The sequence below is a fragment of the Penicillium alfredii genome (genome assembly GCF_028826965.1).
Source record: "Penicillium alfredii strain IBT 34128 chromosome Unknown utg000007l_segment0_segment0, whole genome shotgun sequence".
Taxonomy (NCBI): Eukaryota; Fungi; Ascomycota; class Eurotiomycetes; order Eurotiales; family Aspergillaceae; genus Penicillium; species Penicillium alfredii.
Window position 1 is genome coordinate 275,275 of NW_026622704.1, and position 22,353 is coordinate 297,627.

The 22,353-nt window shown below is 53.5% G+C and overlaps 10 protein-coding genes across 10 annotated transcripts; 6 read left to right on the plus strand and 4 right to left on the minus strand.

Annotated features, from left to right (window-relative positions):
• Nucleotides 1-19: 19 nt before the first annotated feature.
• Nucleotides 20-856, plus strand: NUU61_004767 (centromere protein H; the record flags this gene model as incomplete). The annotated part of the gene is made up of 2 exons (XM_056655349.1): nucleotides 20-197; nucleotides 261-856. The coding sequence occupies 2 exons, from the start codon at nucleotides 20-22 to the stop codon at nucleotides 854-856; spliced, it is 774 nt and encodes a 257-aa protein (XP_056510962.1).
• Nucleotides 857-3,300: 2,444 nt separating this feature from the next.
• nhp6 (high-mobility group nucleosome-binding protein) lies at nucleotides 3,301-3,807 on the plus strand (the record flags this gene model as incomplete). The annotated part of the gene is made up of 4 exons (XM_056655350.1): nucleotides 3,301-3,361; nucleotides 3,433-3,528; nucleotides 3,584-3,708; nucleotides 3,775-3,807. 4 exons carry the CDS (start codon nucleotides 3,301-3,303, stop codon nucleotides 3,805-3,807), a joined length of 315 nt encoding a protein of 104 aa, XP_056510963.1.
• A 1,352-nt stretch (nucleotides 3,808-5,159) lies between these two features.
• On the plus strand, nucleotides 5,160-7,241 carry NUU61_004769 (uncharacterized protein; the record flags this gene model as incomplete). The annotated part of the gene is made up of 8 exons (XM_056655351.1): nucleotides 5,160-5,569; nucleotides 5,628-6,062; nucleotides 6,130-6,207; nucleotides 6,273-6,505; nucleotides 6,574-6,684; nucleotides 6,751-6,855; nucleotides 6,908-7,099; nucleotides 7,189-7,241. The coding sequence occupies 8 exons, from the start codon at nucleotides 5,160-5,162 to the stop codon at nucleotides 7,239-7,241; spliced, it is 1,617 nt and encodes a 538-aa protein (XP_056510964.1).
• A 351-nt stretch (nucleotides 7,242-7,592) lies between these two features.
• On the minus strand, nucleotides 7,593-8,711 carry NUU61_004770 (CCDC174 family protein; the record flags this gene model as incomplete). The annotated part of the gene is made up of 1 exon (XM_056655352.1): nucleotides 7,593-8,711. One exon carries the CDS (start codon nucleotides 8,709-8,711, stop codon nucleotides 7,593-7,595), a length of 1,119 nt encoding a protein of 372 aa, XP_056510965.1.
• An 888-nt stretch (nucleotides 8,712-9,599) lies between these two features.
• NUU61_004771 (uncharacterized protein) lies at nucleotides 9,600-10,145 on the plus strand (the record flags this gene model as incomplete). Its single annotated transcript, XM_056655353.1, has 3 exons — nucleotides 9,600-9,862; nucleotides 9,926-9,990; nucleotides 10,060-10,145. 3 exons carry the CDS (start codon nucleotides 9,600-9,602, stop codon nucleotides 10,143-10,145), a joined length of 414 nt encoding a protein of 137 aa, XP_056510966.1.
• A 711-nt stretch (nucleotides 10,146-10,856) lies between these two features.
• On the plus strand, nucleotides 10,857-12,042 carry NUU61_004772 (homoserine dehydrogenase; the record flags this gene model as incomplete). The annotated part of the gene is made up of 2 exons (XM_056655354.1): nucleotides 10,857-10,890; nucleotides 10,964-12,042. The coding sequence occupies 2 exons, from the start codon at nucleotides 10,857-10,859 to the stop codon at nucleotides 12,040-12,042; spliced, it is 1,113 nt and encodes a 370-aa protein (XP_056510967.1).
• A 113-nt stretch (nucleotides 12,043-12,155) lies between these two features.
• Nucleotides 12,156-13,737, minus strand: NUU61_004773 (heme-dependent oxidative N-demethylase family protein; the record flags this gene model as incomplete). The annotated part of the gene is made up of 4 exons (XM_056655355.1): nucleotides 12,156-12,386; nucleotides 12,440-13,227; nucleotides 13,299-13,576; nucleotides 13,652-13,737. The coding sequence occupies 4 exons, from the start codon at nucleotides 13,735-13,737 to the stop codon at nucleotides 12,156-12,158; spliced, it is 1,383 nt and encodes a 460-aa protein (XP_056510968.1).
• Nucleotides 13,738-14,199: 462 nt separating this feature from the next.
• NUU61_004774 (uncharacterized protein) lies at nucleotides 14,200-14,737 on the minus strand (the record flags this gene model as incomplete). Its single annotated transcript, XM_056655356.1, has 2 exons — nucleotides 14,200-14,574; nucleotides 14,672-14,737. 2 exons carry the CDS (start codon nucleotides 14,735-14,737, stop codon nucleotides 14,200-14,202), a joined length of 441 nt encoding a protein of 146 aa, XP_056510969.1.
• A 1,295-nt stretch (nucleotides 14,738-16,032) lies between these two features.
• NUU61_004775 (aromatic amino acid ammonia-lyase) lies at nucleotides 16,033-18,262 on the plus strand (the record flags this gene model as incomplete). Its single annotated transcript, XM_056655357.1, has 2 exons — nucleotides 16,033-16,196; nucleotides 16,336-18,262. The coding sequence occupies 2 exons, from the start codon at nucleotides 16,033-16,035 to the stop codon at nucleotides 18,260-18,262; spliced, it is 2,091 nt and encodes a 696-aa protein (XP_056510970.1).
• Nucleotides 18,263-18,675: 413 nt separating this feature from the next.
• NUU61_004776 (putative DUF221 domain protein) lies at nucleotides 18,676-21,604 on the minus strand (the record flags this gene model as incomplete). The annotated part of the gene is made up of 2 exons (XM_056655358.1): nucleotides 18,676-21,459; nucleotides 21,515-21,604. The coding sequence occupies 2 exons, from the start codon at nucleotides 21,602-21,604 to the stop codon at nucleotides 18,676-18,678; spliced, it is 2,874 nt and encodes a 957-aa protein (XP_056510971.1).
• Between the last annotated feature and the right edge of the window lie 749 nt (nucleotides 21,605-22,353).

Sequence of the window (22,353 nt, forward strand, 5' to 3'; positions counted from 1 at the left end):
CGCCACGCGATCTTGGTTCATGGCGACAAAACATGGCCCGGCGCGGCCTCACCTGCACCCCGGGGAGGTGACGCTCCTGGATTATGCTGCGGATGACTCTCGCGATGTTGTGACGCTATCCGACAAAGAAGCCTTGGTCCTCCAGCTCTACAACCAAGTCCAGGAACAGCAACTGGAGAAGGCGGTTCTCGAACAAGGTACGCGATCACAATAAGTTGATGCTTGATGATCAGATCTTCTAATTTCGGCGATTTATCTAGAGCTGGAGTCGCTGTCCGGCGAAAATGCCGACGAGCAACTCGCGATCGCGGAACGGGAGCTCCTCGAGGCGCGAGCTACCTACACGGTCAGGAGGAAAGCCGCTCGCACGATCCTCATGACCGACCCCATCCTCAAAGCGGTTCACCTGAAGGCGACCACGCCAGCTGAGCGGTATGTTCCCCTACAATCTCAGTCTTATCCTACGACTAAACCACCATCGCACAGTGCGCTTCTTCGTCTTGTCAACCGCCGCGATGTGCTCGCGCTTGCACATGAGAATCTGTCGTCGGCGCATGACTTGGTGATGAAACAACTCCCCAATTTGGAAGTCGAGAATCTCCAGATCAACCGAGAGAACCAGGAACTGGTGCGCCAGCTCTTAGAGATCACGAAGCAGGATTCCTCGTGGAGAGACAAGCTCGAGGACGCGAATCTCGCGTCGCAGCTCGATGATCTGGAGGCCGACCAAAAGATGCGCAAGGCGCGATGGGATACGATGAAAAATATTGCCAGCGCCATTGTGGTTGGCAGTGGACTAAACTGGGCCGACGACGATACCCTACGCGCTTTGGTGCTTGATGAGAGCGACGACTGATGCTATGACGACTGGACGCGACCGCGTTGTTTTCTGTTGGGCATATCTGGAAATCACCCAAAGACTGGAGCACCGGCGTGATATCCCCAGTTCATCGGCATGGGTTTTATTTGGCGTTCGAATCCCTGGCTATTCTTTCTCGATAATCACACGCACTATTTTGGGGAGAACTCTGGTCCTCTTTCGGGGCCGTGTCTTGACCCACCGCTACATCAGACTGATGTCGGTGTGGAGAGGTTGTACTTCTGTCCCGATCGACCGTGCTCAAGCAGCAAGGGCCCTCGGGTAAATGCCGTGCAGGTCACTATTTGGCCTAGGGATATGATTCCTCGGGTCTATTGTATTCATGGGTGTACAGTATACAGAGGTCAACAGAAGTCAACAACAGTCAGGCACAATTTGGCAGCATTACACCAAGAATTACGGGTTGGAACACCGATGATACCGACGCGACGCAATGGGACTCGATGACGCTCTCTCGGAAAGGTGGGAAGCGTGTGTATGTTACAAGGTGGACGGGTGTATTGGTACCTCCGTACCCAGCGTACTTGGGCGGGACCCGATGTACCCGGCATGCGGGCATTGCAGTGTCCTGTTGGTCTTCCCAAGGGAGTTCCCGGGGCCTATAAATTGATGCAAAGGAGTCCCTCGCATTTACTGCGTGAGTCTGCAGACTCGCTAGTCAAGATACCTGGGAATTATCAATATTATCCATACATAAGTGCAGCAGTAAACCCATGTACATGTATGTATGTATGTAGCTGTATACCCGAGGCACTGTACAATAATTGCTCGTATGGAAACCAAGCACGGTCATCCTGACCTCTTTTTTTGTTCTCTTTCTTTACTGATGATGTGATTGGGCTGTTGACTTTTGTACGCGATTTCCAGTCCGACCGTCCCATTCTGTCTCACTTTGTGACCCAGCGCTGCGGATAGGGTTAGCATCATACTGCGATAAGGTCCTTATGTTAGCGATTTGTTTTCTTGTTTTCCTGCTCGAGGGATCAAGTATTGTCAAGGTCACTGCTAGTGGAGTAATTTTTGTTTTAATTTAAACAAAAGATTAGTCTCAATTTCCGGTGGCCGTGTTTTCAACTGGCGGTTACGCCAAAAGGGTACGCCACGCTGATGATTGAGCAACCCTCTCTCTGTTCATACTGGGGATGATAATAGTTTGCGCACTATTACACCGGAGGAAAATCATCGGTTCTTTTCTACATCTATCGATCATTATAAAAAAAAAAAAGAAAAAAAACTTAGTTTGGACTCAATATTGTTTTCCGAGTGCGACGCATTCGACTTGGCTGTATACACAACGCGATATGCATACCAACCATCAAGGCCCCTTTACCCTAAAAACAAACAGAGTCATATACAGAGGGCTTTTTATACACACCCAGGGCAATCTCAGCAATTCAGAATCTAAGTAGTTCAAAGGCCTGAGATTACTGTATCTGCTCTAGATTGTCTAGGAACTGCAGAAAGTGGTATTACAAAAACGCGACTCTGACCATGCCCTCGGTCCCTGCGCGGTTTGATTAATAAAATGGAGCAAGGCTGTATTTCTCCACTGGTATTGGAATGGTTCTGGTATGGGATACTACACTTCAAGAGTAGAACTTGGACGAAAGTACCCTGAATCAGAGGGAAATTGGGAAAAAATGAAACGTGGAAGAGAAAAGAAATTTAGATAATAAAAGATAAAAGAAACAGAAGAAAAACAAAACCAGTGAATCAAGTAGAATAAATTCTATCCTTTTGCCCAAGGGGAGAGGGTTGACCCATACGTGACCCATACATTCCCTCAGTCAGCAACACAGCCGGCCGTCTTGCTACTACTACGGCCCTCCCCCCTCAGCTCTTCCTCCTCCCTACTATTCTTCTTACCATTTTCTCCCCTACAAATCTCCCATACAAAAGATTAAGGTACATACTCCCTCTGATACTATGAACACTGCACCCCAACTTATTTCTCCCACTCTTTTTTTTTTCCTTTCTTTCTTTCTTTCTTCCTTTCTTTTCTTCTTTCTCTTATCTTCGCTTGCTTTCTTTTCCTTTCCTCGTTCCCAATGTCTTTTTTCATGTCGCGCCTCCAGATGAACCATCTGAATATCGCGTCAAGTCTGCGCTTTCGATCAGATCAATTCCCCTGATATTGATTTGGCGAGACTTAGCGCAGTTCATGAGATGTCTGGCTGGTTGGATTCATTCCTGAGGCTTGCGACCGGGCGCGTTTGGGTGCGCGACTCGCCGCCTTGAATCACGCGTCGCTATGTTTCTCCTATGCCCCCCCTCCCTCCCCAAATTTTTGGTTTTTCTATTTCTTGACACTGCTATCGCGTCTTGTTCTCCATCCCTCCGTTTCTTGTTGCTCGCAATTGGCCTTGGTCGCTGTCTGATCGCAATCTGTTCCTTGGATCTAACCAGTCGACACAGTAACCATGCCTAAGGAGAAGACTACTCGCAAGGGCGGCAAGGAGCGCGTTCAGCGCCGCAAGAAGGGTATGTTGGATGCTCCTAGGCGCAATTGACGCGTCTTGTCTGCTTTGGGCATCAACTAACGCGTCCTGCAGACCCCAACGCGCCCAAGCGCGGTCTCTCAGCCTACATGTTCTTCGCCAATGACAACCGCGAGAAGGTTCGCGAGGAGAACCCTGGCATCTCGTTCGGTACGGACTTTCGACCGGTCGCATTGCGTGATCTGTATCTAACTGTTTCCTCCAGGCCAAGTCGGCAAGATGCTGGGTGACAAGTGGAAGGCCCTGAGCGACTCGGAGCGCCGTCCCTACGATGACAAGGCTGCTGCCGACAAGAAGCGCTACGACGCGGAGAAGGCCGCATACCAAGCCGTAAGTTACCTGTGTCCACTTTTCTGTCCATTTCTGTATATCACTAACCACTGGGGACTATAGAAGAGTGCCGAGGAGGAAGAAGAAGAGTCCTCGTAATCACCATGATTGCAGGACTCTCTCTCTCTCCCGGGCGTTTGTGTTGGTTTCGCTAATGGTCTCCCTGGTTTCGGTGCGAATGTTTTATGCACGGCTGTTTTAACGGAATGGGATGCCGGTGGTTTTCCTTTGCTTTTTGACTGTTCGTATCGAAGGGTGTTTCTTTTCTCCATAGGAAACGGTGACTGTTGACGGTCCAGGTTCCTCTCTCCCTCTTAAGAAGAGTTGGGCCTGGATGCTGCCGATTTCTCGGGCAAGCTGTACACTAGTCTAATGAACCGCATCCTGTCTTTGATTGATTTAAGCTCTTCTGTATCAGTCCCGGGTCTTGGCCCAAGCTCCCAACCGTGGGGTGATTTTTGTTGACGCGTTGGAGTTGGGCCTGAGGCATCCCTGAAGTATACTTTCGATGCAAGCGCAATTGGAACTCTTCTCTCTCTCGTCATGACTCAGGACTATCTGACCGATCAAGTCTTGATACAAGTGGATTGTATCTGAAACCAAATCCTCCGGCTCATTTATTCACCGCATCAACAGTCGCGGCGGTCTAAATGTGGCATCAATGTCCCCACCGCTGACCCTTGACGCTACCACGCTATGACAGGGATGGGACAGTGCTCTGACGAGGATTGTGAAGATTATGGACCTAGCGCTGGGGCCATGATCATCGAGGCTTATTCCGATAGTCGTGGATCAGCATGGGCCAGTCTTTATCTATTTACTAGTTGTCTGATGCAACAACTAGTTACAAATCACTTGAAGGCAGAACTCAGAGCAGTGACTGCGCCAGCTGGGACTCAAGCGTGTACATAAACGCAGAGACTGCTGTTGTACCGACCTTGGTGCATATACTCGCCATTTTGGTTCTGTCTGGTCCAGATTAGCAGAGAGAAATCAGAGTGATAGTATGAAATGATAATACATTCGAGTTCTCCCTCTCTTTTAGGGCTGTGGGGGTGTTCCGGGGTGAACCGTGGATGCAAGCTTCAACGTCCCGGGGTTGTTTTTATTTGGTGTAGTATTTTTCTCCTGTCAGACTCTCTGGCCAGAACGGACTATCTCCGGTCGGTAATGCAAGTCTATCGCCATCTGCGAGAAAGAAGAGAAGAAGAAAAAGAAAAGAAAACTCCACTGAGCCCCGCCATTCCCGCGCGAACACGTCAAGGGCCCGCCCGACGCAAGGAGATGGAAAGAGCCGCACACGTGAGGATTGCATTTGCTTTTCACCCTTCATTTGATACTTGATCTATCTCGTTCCTCCCTCGGACTTCTCTGAGGTCGTGTTCGTGTTCAATCCAATCTAATCCACCCAGGCTCCCCCCATGGCCTGACCAACGGTTTGACGCTTTGTCATGGCCCTACGCACATCTGCCGAGAACGCAGAGGACGTTGCCGCCGGCTTTAGCACGTTCCGCGCTCCTCTCCCAGAACATGCGACGGAGATCACCGGCCTCATCTCGGATCTGTATGCCATCAGTTCGTCACTATCCAGCTTGGACGATCTGGTCAAGGACCCTCGCTACCGCCGCAATCTGCCCCGCGTGCATCCCGATCTGGAATTGGCGCGCGCCAGCTTAAAATACACTCTCGAGGATATCGTCGATTTCTTTGGTCGGCTCGATGGCGGGAATAACCCCGAGCTCTACAGACGTACATGGCTGGCCATGGGCCGTTTCTTCTGGGACGAGTCGCATTATTCCCTGGAGACCCGCTTGGCCAAGTACAAGACGTTTCTTCGGGAACTGGGAGATTCTCTGAAGGGGTAGGTGTCACCATACCTATGACTATACGATTGTCTTTTTTTTTCTCATGCCCGCCAGCAAAAACAACGACTCCCCTCTCCAAGCCGGCTTCCGCAATGGCATCAAGACGCTTCTCGCCGCCCAGGACAAACGCCTTGCACCAAGGCTCGGCCGCATGTCACTGGGCCGGAATCCCTCGTCGAGTGGCAACAGCACCGAACCAAGTAGTCCGGTCAGTGATCGGCGGCCGCGTCGCCGGTCCTACGAGCGCGCTCGACCGCCACACCTCTCACCCCAATCGCCTCTTTCGCCCTCCTCCGGCGGTTTCTCTGATATCCCGCCATCGGTCCCGGAAGCCCCGAGCTCTCCGTTAACAGCGTCGACTACGGCAACGGCCGCCACGGCCACCACGAACAGCCAATCGGCCACGGGCGACGCGATCCAGTATCACTGGGCCAAGCAAGTGTTTAACAGCTGTGACACAAGCACCCCGATCCCGCAGACATCAGAGAAGTATGAATTCCGACTGGTATTTATTAACTTAAGATCGATGTGCTCTTGCTCACTGTTAAATCCATAGATCGGGGTGCTACGGAGAACCCAATCCCGGAATCAAGCCATGGCTTCGAGAACAGGGCTATGAAGAGCTCCTTCATATGTATTAACGAAACCCTCAATATCCATTTCTTACTTTCCAGAAAAGAATAGCTCACACTGACACAGAGCCTTCAACGACGACTGCGACATCCGCGTATACTTCTACCTGCGAGAACGAGACCACCGCGTCCGCATCCTCTGCAAAGTGCCCCACCGCACCCGTCCCAGCGAGTACTTTTGCTTACCCCTCGACATGATCGAGATTCTCCGTGAAGGGTCTTGTCTCCAGTTGTGCCGACGGCGCCGCTCGGGGACGCAGCTGGTGTTCTGGGCTACTTTTAAATTCCTCACCATTGAAAGTATGTTTCTTTCTGAGAACAGGTGGTAGTAAACATTGAAAACAATGGACGAGCTGACCTTGTGATAGATATGGTGCTGTTCTACTGCATGTTCCTGGCCCTGCGCTCCCAAGATGCAGGCCATCCCGTCAACAATATCCGGGACTATGAGCTGGAAGGCGAAGAAGAGCTGTTCGGGGGTAGGTTCTCACACCAGAAAACATATATAACAGTATAGATATATTGACAAAGCTGAACCCTTTTAGCCAAATCATCGACGACATATACCGACACGCGCTGCGCGTTTACCACGATACGGCATCCGGGGCCATCAGACTACAAGCCTCAGTGCACCAAGGCGACATGGACCAGTAAGGGCATCAAATATCTTCTAAATCCTCGAAAACATTCAACTAACACAAGAGGATATAAGCACCCCCGTCTGGACCGCCTTCGTCACCCACCTCCTCGACAAACGCGGCTGGCTCCGCCGCCTGGACGCGCGCACCGTCCTCGTGCGCAACCTGCAGCCCGCGATCCTGATGTCCGCCGAAGACTATAATCTGCCGCAGACGTCGCGGGGAGACCAGATCCTGAAATTTACTTCTAGTGGCGGTGAGCTGGTCCTCTATTTCGTCTTTCTCTATCCTATTCTATCCTGTTCTATCTTATCCTGTTCTGTTCTAATAATTCTCTGCGCGCAGATGCCGATGGCTTCTTGGATATCATGGAAGAGCTGGTGATGGATCTTCATTGAGGAGCTGGCTCTCTATTAATACGTTTCCCGCCTGATGACTGATGACTGATGCTGCGATGATCGTGATGAACGATACAAAAAAAAAGGTGGCATGGATTTCGCGTTGGTGTTAGTTTTTTTGCTGCGCATTTCCTTGTTTATATCTCTCTCCTCTCGCCGGGGTCTGGGGTACTTAGATGTCTATTTAGTAGTTGACCTGGTGGCTACTAGGAGGAAGTCGAGTAGATCAATTGACTCCAGTTGTGCTGCTTGCCACGGTAGTGGGCATTGAATCATGAAAGGGTATCTATGCAAGGCTGAAAAGAAGGAGAGGGAGGGAGGGAGGAATAGTAAAAGAGAGAGAGAGAGGTATCACTCATCAGGCTGCGCCTCCATTCCAGACACACCCAAAGAATTCAAAAACTCCAACGCCTGCCTCTCACTCCGCGTCTCAAGAATCTGCAACCAGCGCATCTCACGCGCACGTTCCCGCTTCTCAACAATATCGCGCCACTTCCTGCGTTGACTCTCCGTCTCATCGCGCGCATTCTTAAGCTCTTCCATCTGCCTCTGGCGCTCGTCCTCATCGCGCGAAAACGCATAGAACCCCGTGCCGCGCGTGCGCACCTCAGCGTCGGCATCGTAGTGCTGGCGCTCGGGCGGCGTGGGGGAGCGGTCACGACGAGCCGCCAGCTGCGACATGTGCGTGGCGATGTTGGCGTCCGGGTTGAACGCCTGAGACTGGATGGCCTCGCCGTAGATGAGGTTGTCGGGGCGGGCGGGCCGCCACCGCTCTGTGCCCAGACGGCCCTGGTTGCGGTCTTCGTCTTCGGCTTTGGCACGAGCGGCGCGCGCGGCGGCGGCTCGGGTGCCGCGGCGGGAGCGGCCCAGCTCGTCTTCGTAGGAGATGATGGATGCATTGTCGTCATTATCATTATCATTATCGTCGTTCTCGTTGTCGTCGTCGCTGTCCGAAGTAGTCTTCCCATTCTTGCGTCTCTCGTCCGCCCATTTCTGATCGAAATCCACCAGCCCCTCGCGCTCTTTCCGCCGCAACCTAGCTAGGTGACTCTCCGGCCGCCCGGGCTCATCTTCATCCTCGTCACTATCGGCGGCAAGGTACACGCCAGATTTGAGCTCGTCGTACATGCGCACCTTCTCAGCCATGCGCCGCTTCGCGCGGTTCAGGGTGGCGTCGTCGACGGAGCCGATATCCTGGCTGCGTTGGTGCTTTTGTCCGGTGTGCGGGTTATCGTCTTTGAGGTCGGCGGCGGCGCGTTTGAGGGCGCCTTTGTTGTGTTTGGCAAAAATGTCGGACTTGGGTGTTTTGGATGGGCGGGTGCGCCCGCGCGAGGTCGGTGCTTCGCGGTCTTGCGCGATGAGCGAGGAGAGCTGGGAGGTGAAGGCGAGGCTGGACGAGGCAGACATTTCGGATTTGGGGGTCTTTTTGGCTCGGGGTTGCCCGTACAGGGAGTCTTGTGTGGGCGGCATTGTGGAGTAAGGGAGTTGGAAGAAAGAGACTCGGTTTCGGTAGAGACCAAGTTGCTTCCAGAACTATGAGCATAAGTTATGGTCACATGACTTGACAAGACATCATCTCGAGATCCACTCATCTTCACAAGTTCTCCGTTGATCCAATCACGATTCGTCAAGATCTACGATTCGGCTACTTCTATTTAACTATTGCACTGCGGATGACATAGCACCGCCTTAATAAAGCCATCAACAATTAGAAATCTTAAAGAGCACTCGGCAGTTTCGTGATTCAGCTCTCAAGCCACAAGAAAAAATAGACCAAGTATCAAATAACGATACGTAGCAGTGACAGTAGGCAGTGAAGCTCGAAACTTCTGCAAGATACAAGGTTGAATTGAAGCATTTCTATATCTCCCCAAATGAAGCTCTTTCAACTAATTCTATACCAACCCTGCGAAATCTGGGGAGTATGAAACTAGCCCTAAAAACCACTGCCCGCCACTAAACAAAATAGGCCAAAAAAGTCCATCAATTAGGGAAGTGCTGCAGTTGCATATATCCATGGATAGGACCTATCTTAGGGCCTGCAGGGCTAAGACCATACTACACCGACCAAGTTCTAGTAGTCTGATGGAAATTTTAGCGAGAAGGGGGCCTCCTGGGGCCGAAGACAGCACAAAATTCGGGCCCCGCTGCTATTATTATTGATGCTGGCCCCATTTTCTTGTCAATTCTCATTCACGTTGTGTGAGACCCGGGGGCTGCCAAGGCGTTCAAAACGCCTTTAGTTCCCCTGGGGCATGGGGCGACGCCCTGACCTCTTCGTCGACATAAATACTTCTCTAAGGCCGCGAGATCAGTCGCCCCTCTTTCCTTTTTCTATTCCCATTGCTAAAATTCATCATGAAGCTTTCCATCTCCCTCCTGGCCTTAGGCCTTGCTTCGACCGCACTGGCAAATCTCAAGGACTGCATTACAGACAGCGCTTCAATCAACACAATTGGCCAAGTTTGGGACGATCACACTGAGGAAATGAGGGCACAGCCCGTGTTTCGTATCATGTGCCCCGACATACACGACGATGGAACGGCTTCCTGGTATAGCGCGGAAATACTTATGAACCACTGCTATGCGAACATCAACCACAATTTGGTGGAGCAGGCATAGTAAGAGCATTTCTTCCAACTCCTGCAGTATGGAATTGACCAATCTAACGCTTTCTATCACAGCGGATATGCCTTTAACTCTTACCCACTCAATGAGAACAACATGCTTGGTACCACGGACGACGCCGGTGAGTTCTCCTAACCCAGGCTTTCCATTCTTTTACTTTAAAGAAGGATTGAGACTGACATGGCCATAGTCGAGGCTTTCAATTTCTCTGGAAATCCCCCTCGTCTTAATTGTGCTGGGGGTAAGGTCAAGGCGAAAGGTCCTAAAGATGATTAAGATCTTTCAAGCCCTTTCCTCGAGGTTATATGGTATGCGTTGTTCAAAATTATTCGGAAGTCAATTTGCTATGGCTTCGACGGCTTTGAATAAGGGGTATCCATGACTAGATTCGGCTCTACAGAGCTCAAAGAAGACAATTAATATTTGGAGTAAACCATTGTGGTGTTTTCTTCCCATACATGACCAGTTTGACCATATTCTTACCAATCTTGGAAGACTGAGACTCTATAGCGAGATAGAATTTGTAGTCTAGCTATAACATCCTCTTACTTTAGAAATATCAGTAAAATTAGAGTTAACTTTGATGTATATCTCTAGTTGAGTTTAATATAGATCGCCATCACTTTCTCGCAAAGAATTTGTGCACTTTCATATTTATCATGTTTTTATGATGGCTTTCTTTTTCTTATTTATTTTCTTCTCTGTAGGAACCAGACCTTACTGTATAAGAATAATATACCTCCAGGACTAGAGCCTTGATCGTAATAGTTAACTAAACACTTCCGCCTCATTTCCAAGGCAGCGAGATGACTAAGTCCGATCTTCGCTGCCCCACGACCCCTCGATGAGGTGCACGGCGGGCATCGTGACTCAATTTCGCCATTGTTGTCGTCTATATCTGTCTCCTACCCAGATATTCGGCACTGGAGTCGATATTTGACTGTTTATTGTGATTCCACCAAGACACTGCTCCCATTGACCCACGCTATGGCTGCCAGCCCTATCTATCTCGGCGTTGTTGGTAGGCAGCCCTTGGAGAGAGAAACAAAGTGAAAAGTAGAAAGAAGACCACACATGCTAACGGCTTCTTCCAGGCGTCGGCGGTGTCGGCACCGCATTCCTTTCGCAGCTCGCGCGCCTCCCCAATGCCCCGCAGCTCGTCCTCCTCGCCCGCTCCTCGCAGACCCTCCTTGCTCCGACGCCGACCTACTCGCCGTCGATCCCCGTGGCTGACTGGGCGACTGCATCGGCGGCACCCTCGCTGACCAAGAAGGGTGCCCTGCCCGCAGAGGAGATCGCGACATACCTCGCATCGGCGCCGGGGCGAGCAATCCTGGTGGACAACACGTCGGACATCAACCTGGCACGGTCATACCCCGCATTCCTGAAGAAGGGGGTGTCGGTGGTGACGCCGAACAAGAAGGGTTTCTCAGACGAGCTGTCGCTGTGGCAGGAGATCTTTGCGTCGGCTGCGCAGGGCAAGGCGCTCGTCTATCACGAGAGCACGGTGGGCGCGGGCCTGCCGGTGCTGTCGACGCTGAAGGACCTGGTGGCGACGGGCGACGAGGTGACGCGCATCGAGGGCGTGTTCTCCGGCACGCTGTCGTTCCTGTTCAACACGTTCGCGCCGGCGTCCGGCGCCTCGTCGGCCCAGTGGAGCACCGTCGTCGCTCAGGCCAAGGAGCTGGGCTACACCGAGCCCGACCCGCGTGATGACCTCAACGGCATGGACGTCGCCCGCAAGCTGACCATCCTGGCCCGCCTGGCTGGATTGGAGGTTGCCCGCCCCGACGCTTTCCCTATTGAGTCACTCATCCCCGCCGAGCTGGCCGACCTGCCCTCCTCCGCTGATGGCATCGCCCAGTTCATGGGCCGTCTGCCCGGATTCGATGCCCAGATGGCTGGCATCAAGGACGCCGCCGAGAAGCAGGGCAAGGTCGTGCGCTACGTTGGTAGCATCGATGTGGCCACCAAGACCGTCAAGGTCGGCCTGCAGTACTTTGACAAGGACAGCGCCATTGCCGGCCTCAAGGGTAGCGACAACATCATCAGCTTCTACACCAAGCGCTACGGCGCCAACCCGCTGATTGTGCAAGGTGCCGGTGCCGGTGGCGATGTCACTGCCATGGGTGTATCGGCCGACTTGCTCAAGGTGGTGGAGCGACTGCACTAGATGGTATAATCCCAGTGCTGCTTGCTGTCAAAAATAAAGTGAATATATCATGAATCAATAAAAAAGTTACATAGTCATCATCGCTCAAGGAATTAATATAGAGATGAGTCTTTCTACGACCGTAGGAAATCCTTCAGAGCCTCTCCCCACACATCACCCTTTTTATACGAGTGCATGTCTGGCACATTCCCCTTCTTCAGCCCGTCAATCGCAGTAGCCAGCTCCTCGCCCAGACCCTCATCCTTGATCTGGCGCACGGGGTACGTATACGTGTGAAAGGCAAAGACAAGGGCCTTGGACCGCGGCAGCCGATGCAAGGTCTGGCGTTCGCAGCGGAGGACAGTCTATATCTTCGTCAATACACTGCCTCTACAGAAGAAAAAGGAAGAAAACACACCTGATTCAAATCCAGCTCCCCAGGCCGAATAGCCTCCCCATCACCAGATCCCCCAAGTCCAAGTCCAAGTCCATGCGTACCCCCAAACGCAGCAAAAAGCTCCGTCGCCGTCGTCACACTCCAATTCACCCGCCTCACAAACCTCCCGACCTCAACCCGCGCAAAGAACCGGTCCATGCTGCGCTCCAGTTTCGCTTGATACCCGGGCACGGGGCCGTGGATGTCTGCCAGACGCAGACCGAGTTTCTCGCGGGTATTGAACCCCGAGGGGAAACAGGTTGCGTAGGCTTGCAAGATGTATTTGGGTTCCTCCTCGGTTTCTAGTGAGAAGTCTGGTAACAGCACTAGGAATTCTTCGTCCACCGTCTGGGCTAGGATCTCGAGTGCGTGGATCGTTGGTGTGGTTTGTTGGAGGTGGGTGGGCCAGGTGGCGCCTGTTACGCGGTTCTCGAAGATGGTCTCGGTTGTGTTGTTAGTGTTGTTAGTGTTGTTGGTTTTGGTAGTTGAGGATGTAGTGCTGTTCGGTGCTTGTCTTTCGTGTAGTCTGAACATGCTTGGATAGCGAGTGGGCAGGTATGTGCCCAGTATGAACGAGTAGAGCTCGCCGACGGCATCTCGAATGCGCGGGTCTTCATCGCCATCTTGAGTGCCTTTCTCCTCTGCAGAGGTTTTGTTGACGGCGACTACGATGTCATGGTGCTGCTCAAGTAGAGACTTGCGCAGAGCGAGACGCTCCTTGTATGTCTTATCCATGGGAATGAGCTCAGACGGATCCAGGTTCTCGAGAGCTAATATCTAGATCAGCGTGATTCTTTTCTTTTGCTCGCTTTTCGATATTCTTTATATCAAGTTGGAGGACACTCACCCATCGTCAGATTATACTTATCTTTCCCCCGAAACGGCCGGAACTGCAACGGCTCCGTCGTCTCCCAGTCGAACCCTTCCAGCGGCGTGATAGACGGAGACTTGAGGTCTACCGCTGTGGTCGTTGTGTCTAACTGTGCAGGAATGTTTCGACTGGGGCGAGTCCATCTCCATACTGCGAGACAGACACTCAAGAGAAGCGCAGCAAGCCCTGCACGGGGAGACCAAAGATCCCAGCTTGGATCGAATGCTGCCATCGCAGGGTATAGTATTCTTTCGCGGCACACGCACTCAGTCACCTAGTCTGATAAGCCATGGTCTGGTCAAGGGCGTCTACGACTGACTTACCTGGGGAGATACCGGGAATGAAAGATATGGAAGACACGAAGAACTCTTTCCCGATCACACTGCATGAACTCCGCACTTGCAGTCATAATTTTCGCGGCTTGCGCTGGGTCTCTCCACTTTGGCGGGACCGTCCGATGGCTGTTGACTCACTGGCCTTGGCGTGGGGTGACAGCTGGGGGCAATAAGAAAGAAAGAAAGAAAGAAAGAAAAAAAAGCAAGTATAAAGAGAGAGGTTTTTACGAAAGAAAAGACCACCTCCTAGGGAGACTCCCATGGATGGATTATAGTTGATGCTGTAACCACCGGGAAAGTAGGAAAATATCCTCGAGGGAATCTTTAAACAGAACTCTCGACATGATTCCTATCGAGTCTGACAACAATAGCAGCGGTTGACACAAGACACAGGTATCACCGAAAACTAACCCATCAACTCCATGCACCTGAACCCAGGATGGTCACCTAAACAAATCAGACAACACAAGAACCATCGAGACCCTCAAACCATCGCTGATAAACACCAGTGGTCCTGGAAGGGCCAGACATCATGGTCATATCCGCCCCGAGACTCTGCTTTTCAGATGCGCCTCCCCGCTCAAAGGCGGGTTCCATCCCGCAGAAAACGGAGCTACATTCTCCTTGTCCTTGGACCCATCCCAGTCCCTTTCACGAGGTCCGTCTGCAGATTCCTCGCCGACGGTGTCAGCACCCCCCTCGATCGCATCCGTCTCGACCCCGCGCAGCCCAAAAGCGCGTCGCTGTCCGCCGGGGCGCTCGTTCAAACTTGGGGCGCGCGGGCGCTGCTCGCCACGGGCACGACCGCCAATCCAGGGAAGCTCCCAGAGAACCATGCGGTAGAGGTAGAGGACAGCATCGAAGATGAGGAGGGCAGCCCAGGGGACAATGGTGATGACGCCGAGGACAAACTATGGACGCAGAGGTGAGTGTGGTTCAAACATGCTAGAAGGGCAACCCAAAACTTGGGAGATAAGCAGGTGTCGGCAAAGAAACCAAGGCACGTACAAAGATCCGTGCGGCCCAGCTCTCCAGGTAGATGAGCTGCGGGGGAAGAATGGAATACCAGACCATGGTGGTTCCAGGATCCGGTGGAGCTATATTCCCAGAGGGTAGGACGTGTGGAGCTGTGGTTTGCACCGTGTAAAACACTCTTGATGCGAAAATCAGCTGCCCCCTGCTTTCTCTCTCTCTCTCTCTCTCTTCCACTTCTGCCTCTGGGTCAAAAGGACGTTCCACGAAGGTGCACAGGCTCACCCGGGGCCCATCGAGTCAAAGCACTGGAGGGATCACGAGAGCGATGAATCAGCATGATCTGATCCACACCAATTGCCAAGTCTTCCCCCCTCCCCAAAAAACGGAGTGAAGTTCGGATGCAACTGGATCAAAACATCCCACAATCCCCTGGGGAGATCCTGGAGGGCTGAGGATCCTCCCGGTCACCTGACTCTATCTTATCAACCATGGCAAGTATGTACAACATGCAAGATGGGGTTGATGTATGCGACGGACTCGACGGATCATGCTGGTCTTTGCAGAATGTTGGACATATTGCATGCAGGCGGCTGTGAGTAGCCTCGGTCGACGCGCAACACCGAAGTATCTCACCTATCTCACCTATGGATCGTATTATGAGTGGATTTCCATGCATCTAGTGGATGGGTGGATCAGAGAGGATGCGTGGGCCATTGAATGTTGACTATTGACTACTGACTATTGGGATTGCTCTGCAACAAACACGTTCATGAAAAATGGGCGACCCGAGTCAGTCGAGAGTTTGGCCCCAGTGGCTCCGGCCCCCGAAGGATGGACTGAGTGACGAAGTTTGACAGTTTGGTAGCGAGAGGTAAATCGGCATTTGCAATGTGATGTGATATTTTATATTCTCTCGTAGATGTTGACTGCGTTGGAATCTGCATGTCTGGGAGATATACACGCGATCTCAAGGCATTTGGGACTCTCGAAACTTCTCTCACATATCAAATCATTTCTTTGTCGTCTTTAGAAACAAATCCATCAAACGATCAAATCAACCTATCTCGCATATGCACCGCCTTCCTCGCTGAGAGTCTCGGATCCACCGGTTCGAGCGATCGGCGCGATCGAAGAACCCACCACTCGCAGTACCGACAGACAGTGGCTATTGCTATTCTGTCAAGCCTTCGCAAGTGTCATCCCCAAAATTTAGGACTATCTGAACCACCTTGGCTCTCTCGTGGGAGGTGAGAAACCGCCCTTACGTCGCCCGAGCTGCATTTAAACCCCTCCTCCACCCCTCTCTCACTCACTCATCTCACTGATCGTCCCGCTCTCTTTCCCTCTCTCTCCCTCTCTCCTTTAATTCTTTGTATATTTTTGAGTGTTCGATCATGGGTGAAGATTCCACTCCCAATGGCTTTGGTCCGTCCGGACTGGGTTACACCAACTCGGTGCTGTCATCGAGTTTGCAGCTCCGTGAGATTCTGCAGCAAAACCGCAAGATTGTCCTCGATGGCAAGTCTCTAGACTTGAGCTCGGTGGTCGCAGTCGCCCAGTATGTTCCTGACTTCTGCTATTGTTTATTTCATAAAACCCCCGCCACGGTGAATCTTATTTGGATTTGTGTTCTTCACCCCTGATGAACCGCGTGGGTGAGAGGGGTCAAATGGACCAGTCAACTAACAGCCATTCAGCCATGACATCACGGCCGCCATCACCGACAATCAGAGCGTGTTGGACCGGCTGAATCGCAGCGTGGAGCTGCTCAGCCAGAAACTCGACAAGGGTGAGGTGATCTACGGTGTCACCACTGGGTTCGGGGGCAGCGCCGACACCCGCACCAACGACTACCCCGCGCTGCAGAAGGCGCTGATCCAACACCACAACTCGGCCGTGGTGCTGCCTCGGGATCGCGGGACGGCTGCCGCCGCCTCGCCCCTGGACAGTTTGAAGAGCCATGCCATGCCCATTCCCACCGTCAAGGCGGCCATGCTGATCCGCTGCAATTCTCTTCTGCGGGCGCACTCCGCCGTGCGGATCCAGGTGGTGCGCAACATCCTCGCGCTGCTGGCTCACGATATGACCCCCGTTGTGCCGCTGCGAGGCAGTATCTCAGCATGCGGTGATCTGACGCCGCTGGCGTACATTGCTGGTGCGCTCGAGGGCAACTCTGATATCATGGTGCACTGCGGAAAGGGGCAGGCCGCCCGCATTATCCCGGCCTACCAGGCTCTCTCGGAGGCCGGGCTGACACCGCTCGAGTTCGGGCCTAAAGAGGGTCTGGGCCTGTTGAACGGGACGGCCTTCAGCTGCGGTGCGGCGGGACTGGTCCTGTTCGAGGCCAACCAGCTGGTGCTCCTCTCGCAGCTGCTAACGGCCATGGGCACCGAGGCCCTGCTGGGCACGCGGCACAACTACCACCCATTCATTGCCGAGGCACGGCCGCACCCAGGCCAGCACGAGTCGGCAGCCAACATCTTCCAGTGCCTGGCCAACTCGCAGCTCGTGGCTGGCGCGCACCCTGACCGAGAGGGCTTGGCACAGGACCGTTATGCACTACGCACGTCAACGCAGTGGATCGGCCCGCAGCTGGAGAACCTGGCACTCTCGCTGCAGCAGGTGCACACGGAACTCAACTCCACGACAGATAACCCGCTGCTGGACCCTGATGAAGAGCGTGTGCACCACGGTGGCAACTTTCAGGCGGCGTCCGTGACGTCGGCCATGGAGAAGACCATGTCGGCCATGCAGATGCTGGGCAAGATGATCTTCTCGCAGTGCTCAGAGATTGTTAATCCGATGCTCAACAAGGGACTGCCACCCAACCTGAGTGCCGATGACCCCAGTCTCTCGTTCGCCTTCAAGGGCGTCGACATCAACATGGCCGCATACATGTCCGAGCTGGCCTACCTGAACCACCCCGTAAGCAACCACGTGCAGTCCGCCGAGATGCACAACCAGGGCCTGAACTCGCTGGCCCTGATCGCCGCCCGCTACGCCGGCGACACTGTCGAAGTGCTGGGCCTGATGTCTGCCACGTACCTATACGTGCTCTGCCAGGCATTGGATCTGCGCGCGCTACATATCGAGTTTGCCACGCACGCCCGCCCCGACCTCGATGCCGCCACGGCCGACTTACTCCGCGCCTTAGGCGCCGAGGCACAAGTGAGTGTCGCCCAGAGCGCGCTCTGGGAGGAACTGATGGCGCACTGGGCCCGCCTGAGCACCAGCGACCTAGCAGACCGTGCCAAGACCACCGCCACGAGCTCGCTGGGCGCGCTCCTCGACGTGCTGGGCGACCGCGCCGACGGCAAATCCATCCAGCAATGGAAGACCATCACGGCCAGCATCCTCGAGACGCGCTACGCCGCGGCCCGCAAGCTCTTCTTCCAGAACCGCACCACAGCCCAGCACCTGTGCTCGTCGTCGCAGAAACTTTACGGCTTTGTGCGCGACAAGCTCGCTGTGCCCATGCACCGCGGGCTGGTCGACCACCCGACCTACGACTCCGGCGAGAACATCCGCAAGGAGTCGATCGGCTCGCAGATCGGCAAGATCTATGCGGCTTTGCGGGCCGGCGAGTTCCACGAGGTGTTGCTCGCTTCGTGGGGGATCCCATAATTTTTCTTTTCGGGCATATGTCTCTTTTCTTTTCTTTCCTTTTTTTTTCTCCCCAAACCCTTTTATATATTTGGCCTCTTTGTCCACCTAATTACTTTTGGCAGGTGGAAGGGAGGCGAGGTCTGGTTCGCCATGATAGAACTATACATAATGAGAATCCAATAGACGACTTGTTAGATGACCTTTTATTTTGGTTTTATTTTTCCATGAGGTTTGCCATCTCCATAGTATCAACATGTTACCCAGATTAAATCGTAATGTCGTATGCACTGGACGCTGTTCAAGGCCAGCGCGAACAGACTGAAGAATCGCCAAATGACACGAGACAAACCAACCAGAGAAGAAAAAGAAAAAGCAGGGCGATATCTATGTACAAATTGCAGGCAGAATAAGAAAAAAATAACACAAATCACTTATCGCGAGGCTCGGTAAGGTTCGTATGAGGTATATGTAGAATCGTCGTCCTGGTCGACAGGCCCATAGCCACCGCCGCGCCAGCGGTCCAGCGGGTTCGAGACGTCCGACAAGGCAGGGGTCTGGGCATTGCTCAAGAGGCGGGTCTCACTCTCGTTCGAGTGCTGGTACAAGCCGCCACTGTCGCCGCGCGAGATCGGAGGGCGGAAGGCTGGGTGGACGAGACCAGCCGCCTCCGGGGAACCGTCGTAACCCTCATGAATTTTCAAACCAGACATGGATGGTAGAGATGGGGCAGGAGACGAGGCGCGCGACGAGCTGGGGGACCACTCGCTGCCCAAGGTGCTGCGGGGCGTCTGCGATCGTTCAGTGATGAGGTCTTCGGGACGGCCGTAGATGCCGCCCCCGAATTCGTCGCGGAAGTCGGGGCGGTCCTTGTAGTACGAGAAGTCGAGATGGTTCTCGGGGACAACCTCGAATGGTGCGGGCTCGGCAGATTTGCCGGGTTGCGACGCCAGCATCGGGTCCATGGCGATATCCGAGTACTCGCCGGCCATGTCATTGGACTCCAGACGGCCCTGATAAATCTCCTTCAGGACCGCGGCGGCCTTGGCGTGCACCATGGGCGTCATCAGCGGCTTGTATAAAGCTGGGTGTCCGAACTTGGAACTGAGTCGATCCCCTGCCTTCTTGCCGGGCTTGCCCGGGGCCAGGGCCTCGGCATCCGACAGATTGGCACGGTTATAGTATTCGCAGTCCGCGTCATAGGTTTTCATACAATAAAATTTGAATCCCAGCATCAGGAACGGCAGCGGGACCACGCAGAACACCATGGTCCACGTGCCTTGAACCTTGGCAACCAAGGCGACAATCACATTGGAAAAGATGGCAGCAAACACCATCCGGTTGAACAAAGGCCGCCAGAACGAGCCACCCGATTCGTTCTTGGTCACGAACACATATAGCAACATGTACTTCTTCAGCAACGCGTCAAGCCCGAAATACAATGCCGTGACGGGCAGGACGATCGGCTGCAAGGTCGCGAAACAGAAGGCAACAGTCGCATAGAAGAGGAAGTAGTTGTAGTAGCTGGCATAATCGAAGGGCGGCGGCGCGGTCCACTCAATGGACTGGCGAGGAGTCGGCGACAGGAATGTTTTGGCGAACCAGACCCAAGCCAAGGTCACAAGCTGTACCAAATCGATTGCGGCGCCCAGATTCCGCTGCAAGAGCCAGGTAACCCAGAAGGGAGACACGTTGCACAGAGCGCTCATCAACTGATAGTACAGCTGGCTGTCCAAAATAGCCTGCCAGGCGTTCTCGTTGTTTTTGTGGCTCTTCTCAATCACCGTCGAAACAAATGTCCAAGCAGCCGAGAACAGCGAAAAGACAACCAGGTTATTGAAGACGAAGAACCCATAGAGATGGGCCAGCACATGGCGCTCCCGAGATGTCTTGGTCTTTCTGCCGCCGTGCATGGATAGCCGGCGGAAGATGATCGGCAGCACCAGATATACGAGCGAGGTGACCGCCGGCGATGCGATACCCTGAACGGCAGCCCAGGTGTTAGGGTCAGCCGAAAGCGAGGTCTGAAATGCTGGCCAGACTAGTCCCAAATTCGAGAGGTTGGATAAAAAGACAGCAATCAAGGCGTTGGGAACAATCCACACAAGTGTCAGCAAGGCGACCCAGAGGAAGTTCATGAACCGCTTCCACTTGCGTGCCGACTTGGAAAGCGGCAAGTTTTCCCAAATCAGATCACTTGGACGGGGTGCCAAGCGGACGGTCGTCCCTTGCGGATGCTTTCGACGGGAATTCCATGCCACCGCATGGGCGTGCTCGATCCTCTCCCAACTCGCAAAGCCGTAAGGCATGGCATTCCGCCGGTCAATCGATGCCCGCCCGTGCTTGATTTCTTCCTCGAGAACGCGAATTCGCACCGTCAGGTAGTCAATCGCATCCACCCGACCGCTAGGATGCTTGCTCCGTTGGCTGCGGGGTGGGCGCATGGTGGGCCGTTTGGCGGGCAGCTGCTCGGGACGCTTCAGGTACTTGGCCAGCACTGACTCTAGCTCCCGCACAGCCTCCTCGTGCTCTTTGATGATCCGGGGTAGATCCCTCACGTTGCGGCCGATGGAGGCACGAGGCAAGGCGGCAGTGGGGTTGACTTGATCGCTCAATCGTAAAATGCCCTCGTCAGATCGATCCGGCTGTGGAATATCGGTAATCATTAGGGTTCGGGCATGCATGCTACGTTGGTAGTCGGAGCTCTCGAAATATTGTCGGCGCAGGGCCCGCACTGCCCGATAGTTCCTCCACAGGAAAAAAGCAATAATAAAATCAAAAGCCCACGCGCACACAACCTGGCTCCAGATAGCGGTGGGATTTGTGACATAGAGGGGAGTCATGGTGTAGAAGGCGGAAAACTGGGAGGAGGAATCGCGGTTTTTGCTCTGGGTGATGTTGACGGGAATCATGACGAGGCAGCCGATGATGCTGAGGAAGATAAAGATATTGCGACACATCTTGGTGAAGCGCAGAAAGATGGCGGCGTCCAGACCAACGGTGTCGATCAACTGAGGTTCCCGAGTATAGATCACCGGCTTGATCCAGGCGAAGAAGCCCTTGCCCACGGGCGGCGGGGTATGTCTCTTGTCCGCATGCTTGACTTTGGGCGCATAGACCAGTGAGTGACGAGGGCGGAAGAGGGAGAAGAGGAGGGCGAGGATGATTGAAACGCCGATCGAGGTGCCCAGTGAGGCCCAGACAGCGCTGAGTTGGAACTGTCGCAAGAGGGTCAGTTGGTCTCCAGACTCATCCACGGAGTCTCTAACCTACCGCTGAATGAAAGGGATCCGCGATGAGCCTGAGGAACTCGTCCGTCTCAGGGTTATCCCGGGCCTGTAAGCCCAGGCGTTGCGGATCCATGTCAGAATTGCAGATCAAAACGAGGGACAATCCGGCATGAACGAGGGGCCGGGTGAAGGGGGTCAGAAGACCACGGAGGGGAGAAACGAAGGATACCCCCAAATGAGAAAGTTCAGAAAGAAGAAAGAAAGAAGAAAACGTGAAGCCAAAAAAAAGAATCCCAGCCTGAGACTGAAAAATATGGTCAAAAGATCAGCTGGTGAGACAAGGACAAGCAGCAAGAATGAAAGGGAAAAAGTGGGCCCACGAGGCCTGGCCCGGTTATTCTTAGAATGAGGACCGCCTAACGGTTTGTGCCTTTGAAGTCCACTCGGTCTTGGCCGTGGACAAAAACTGCAAAAGGAGTGCGTCAGTCAGCTTGTGTGGCGTCGACACGGTTGGGGGCCCATTCGACCCATCTTGCTCAGCATCATTGGCAGATGGTGGCAATGCGCCCTGTGGCAGGCCAACCAAACGCCCCGTGGGGAATCGTCTGGAACATTGCGATTGTCGGGACCAAGGACTGTGGAATGTAGGAACAAGAGGAACCAAGAGGAACCAAGAGTGAGACGGCCTTGGGCTGGTGCCTGAGGTGTTTGTGAATACCCCAGGCGAAGATAGTTTCCAGCCTCAGGCATCTATTTAGAAAAACATATTTTTTCTGCCAAAACTTAATTTCTTCACCGCCCACCCCCGGGGGTCCAGAGTCCCAGATCACGTTGGATCGAGTCATGTTTCAGCAAGTGCAATCTGGCAAGATTTCGCCCATT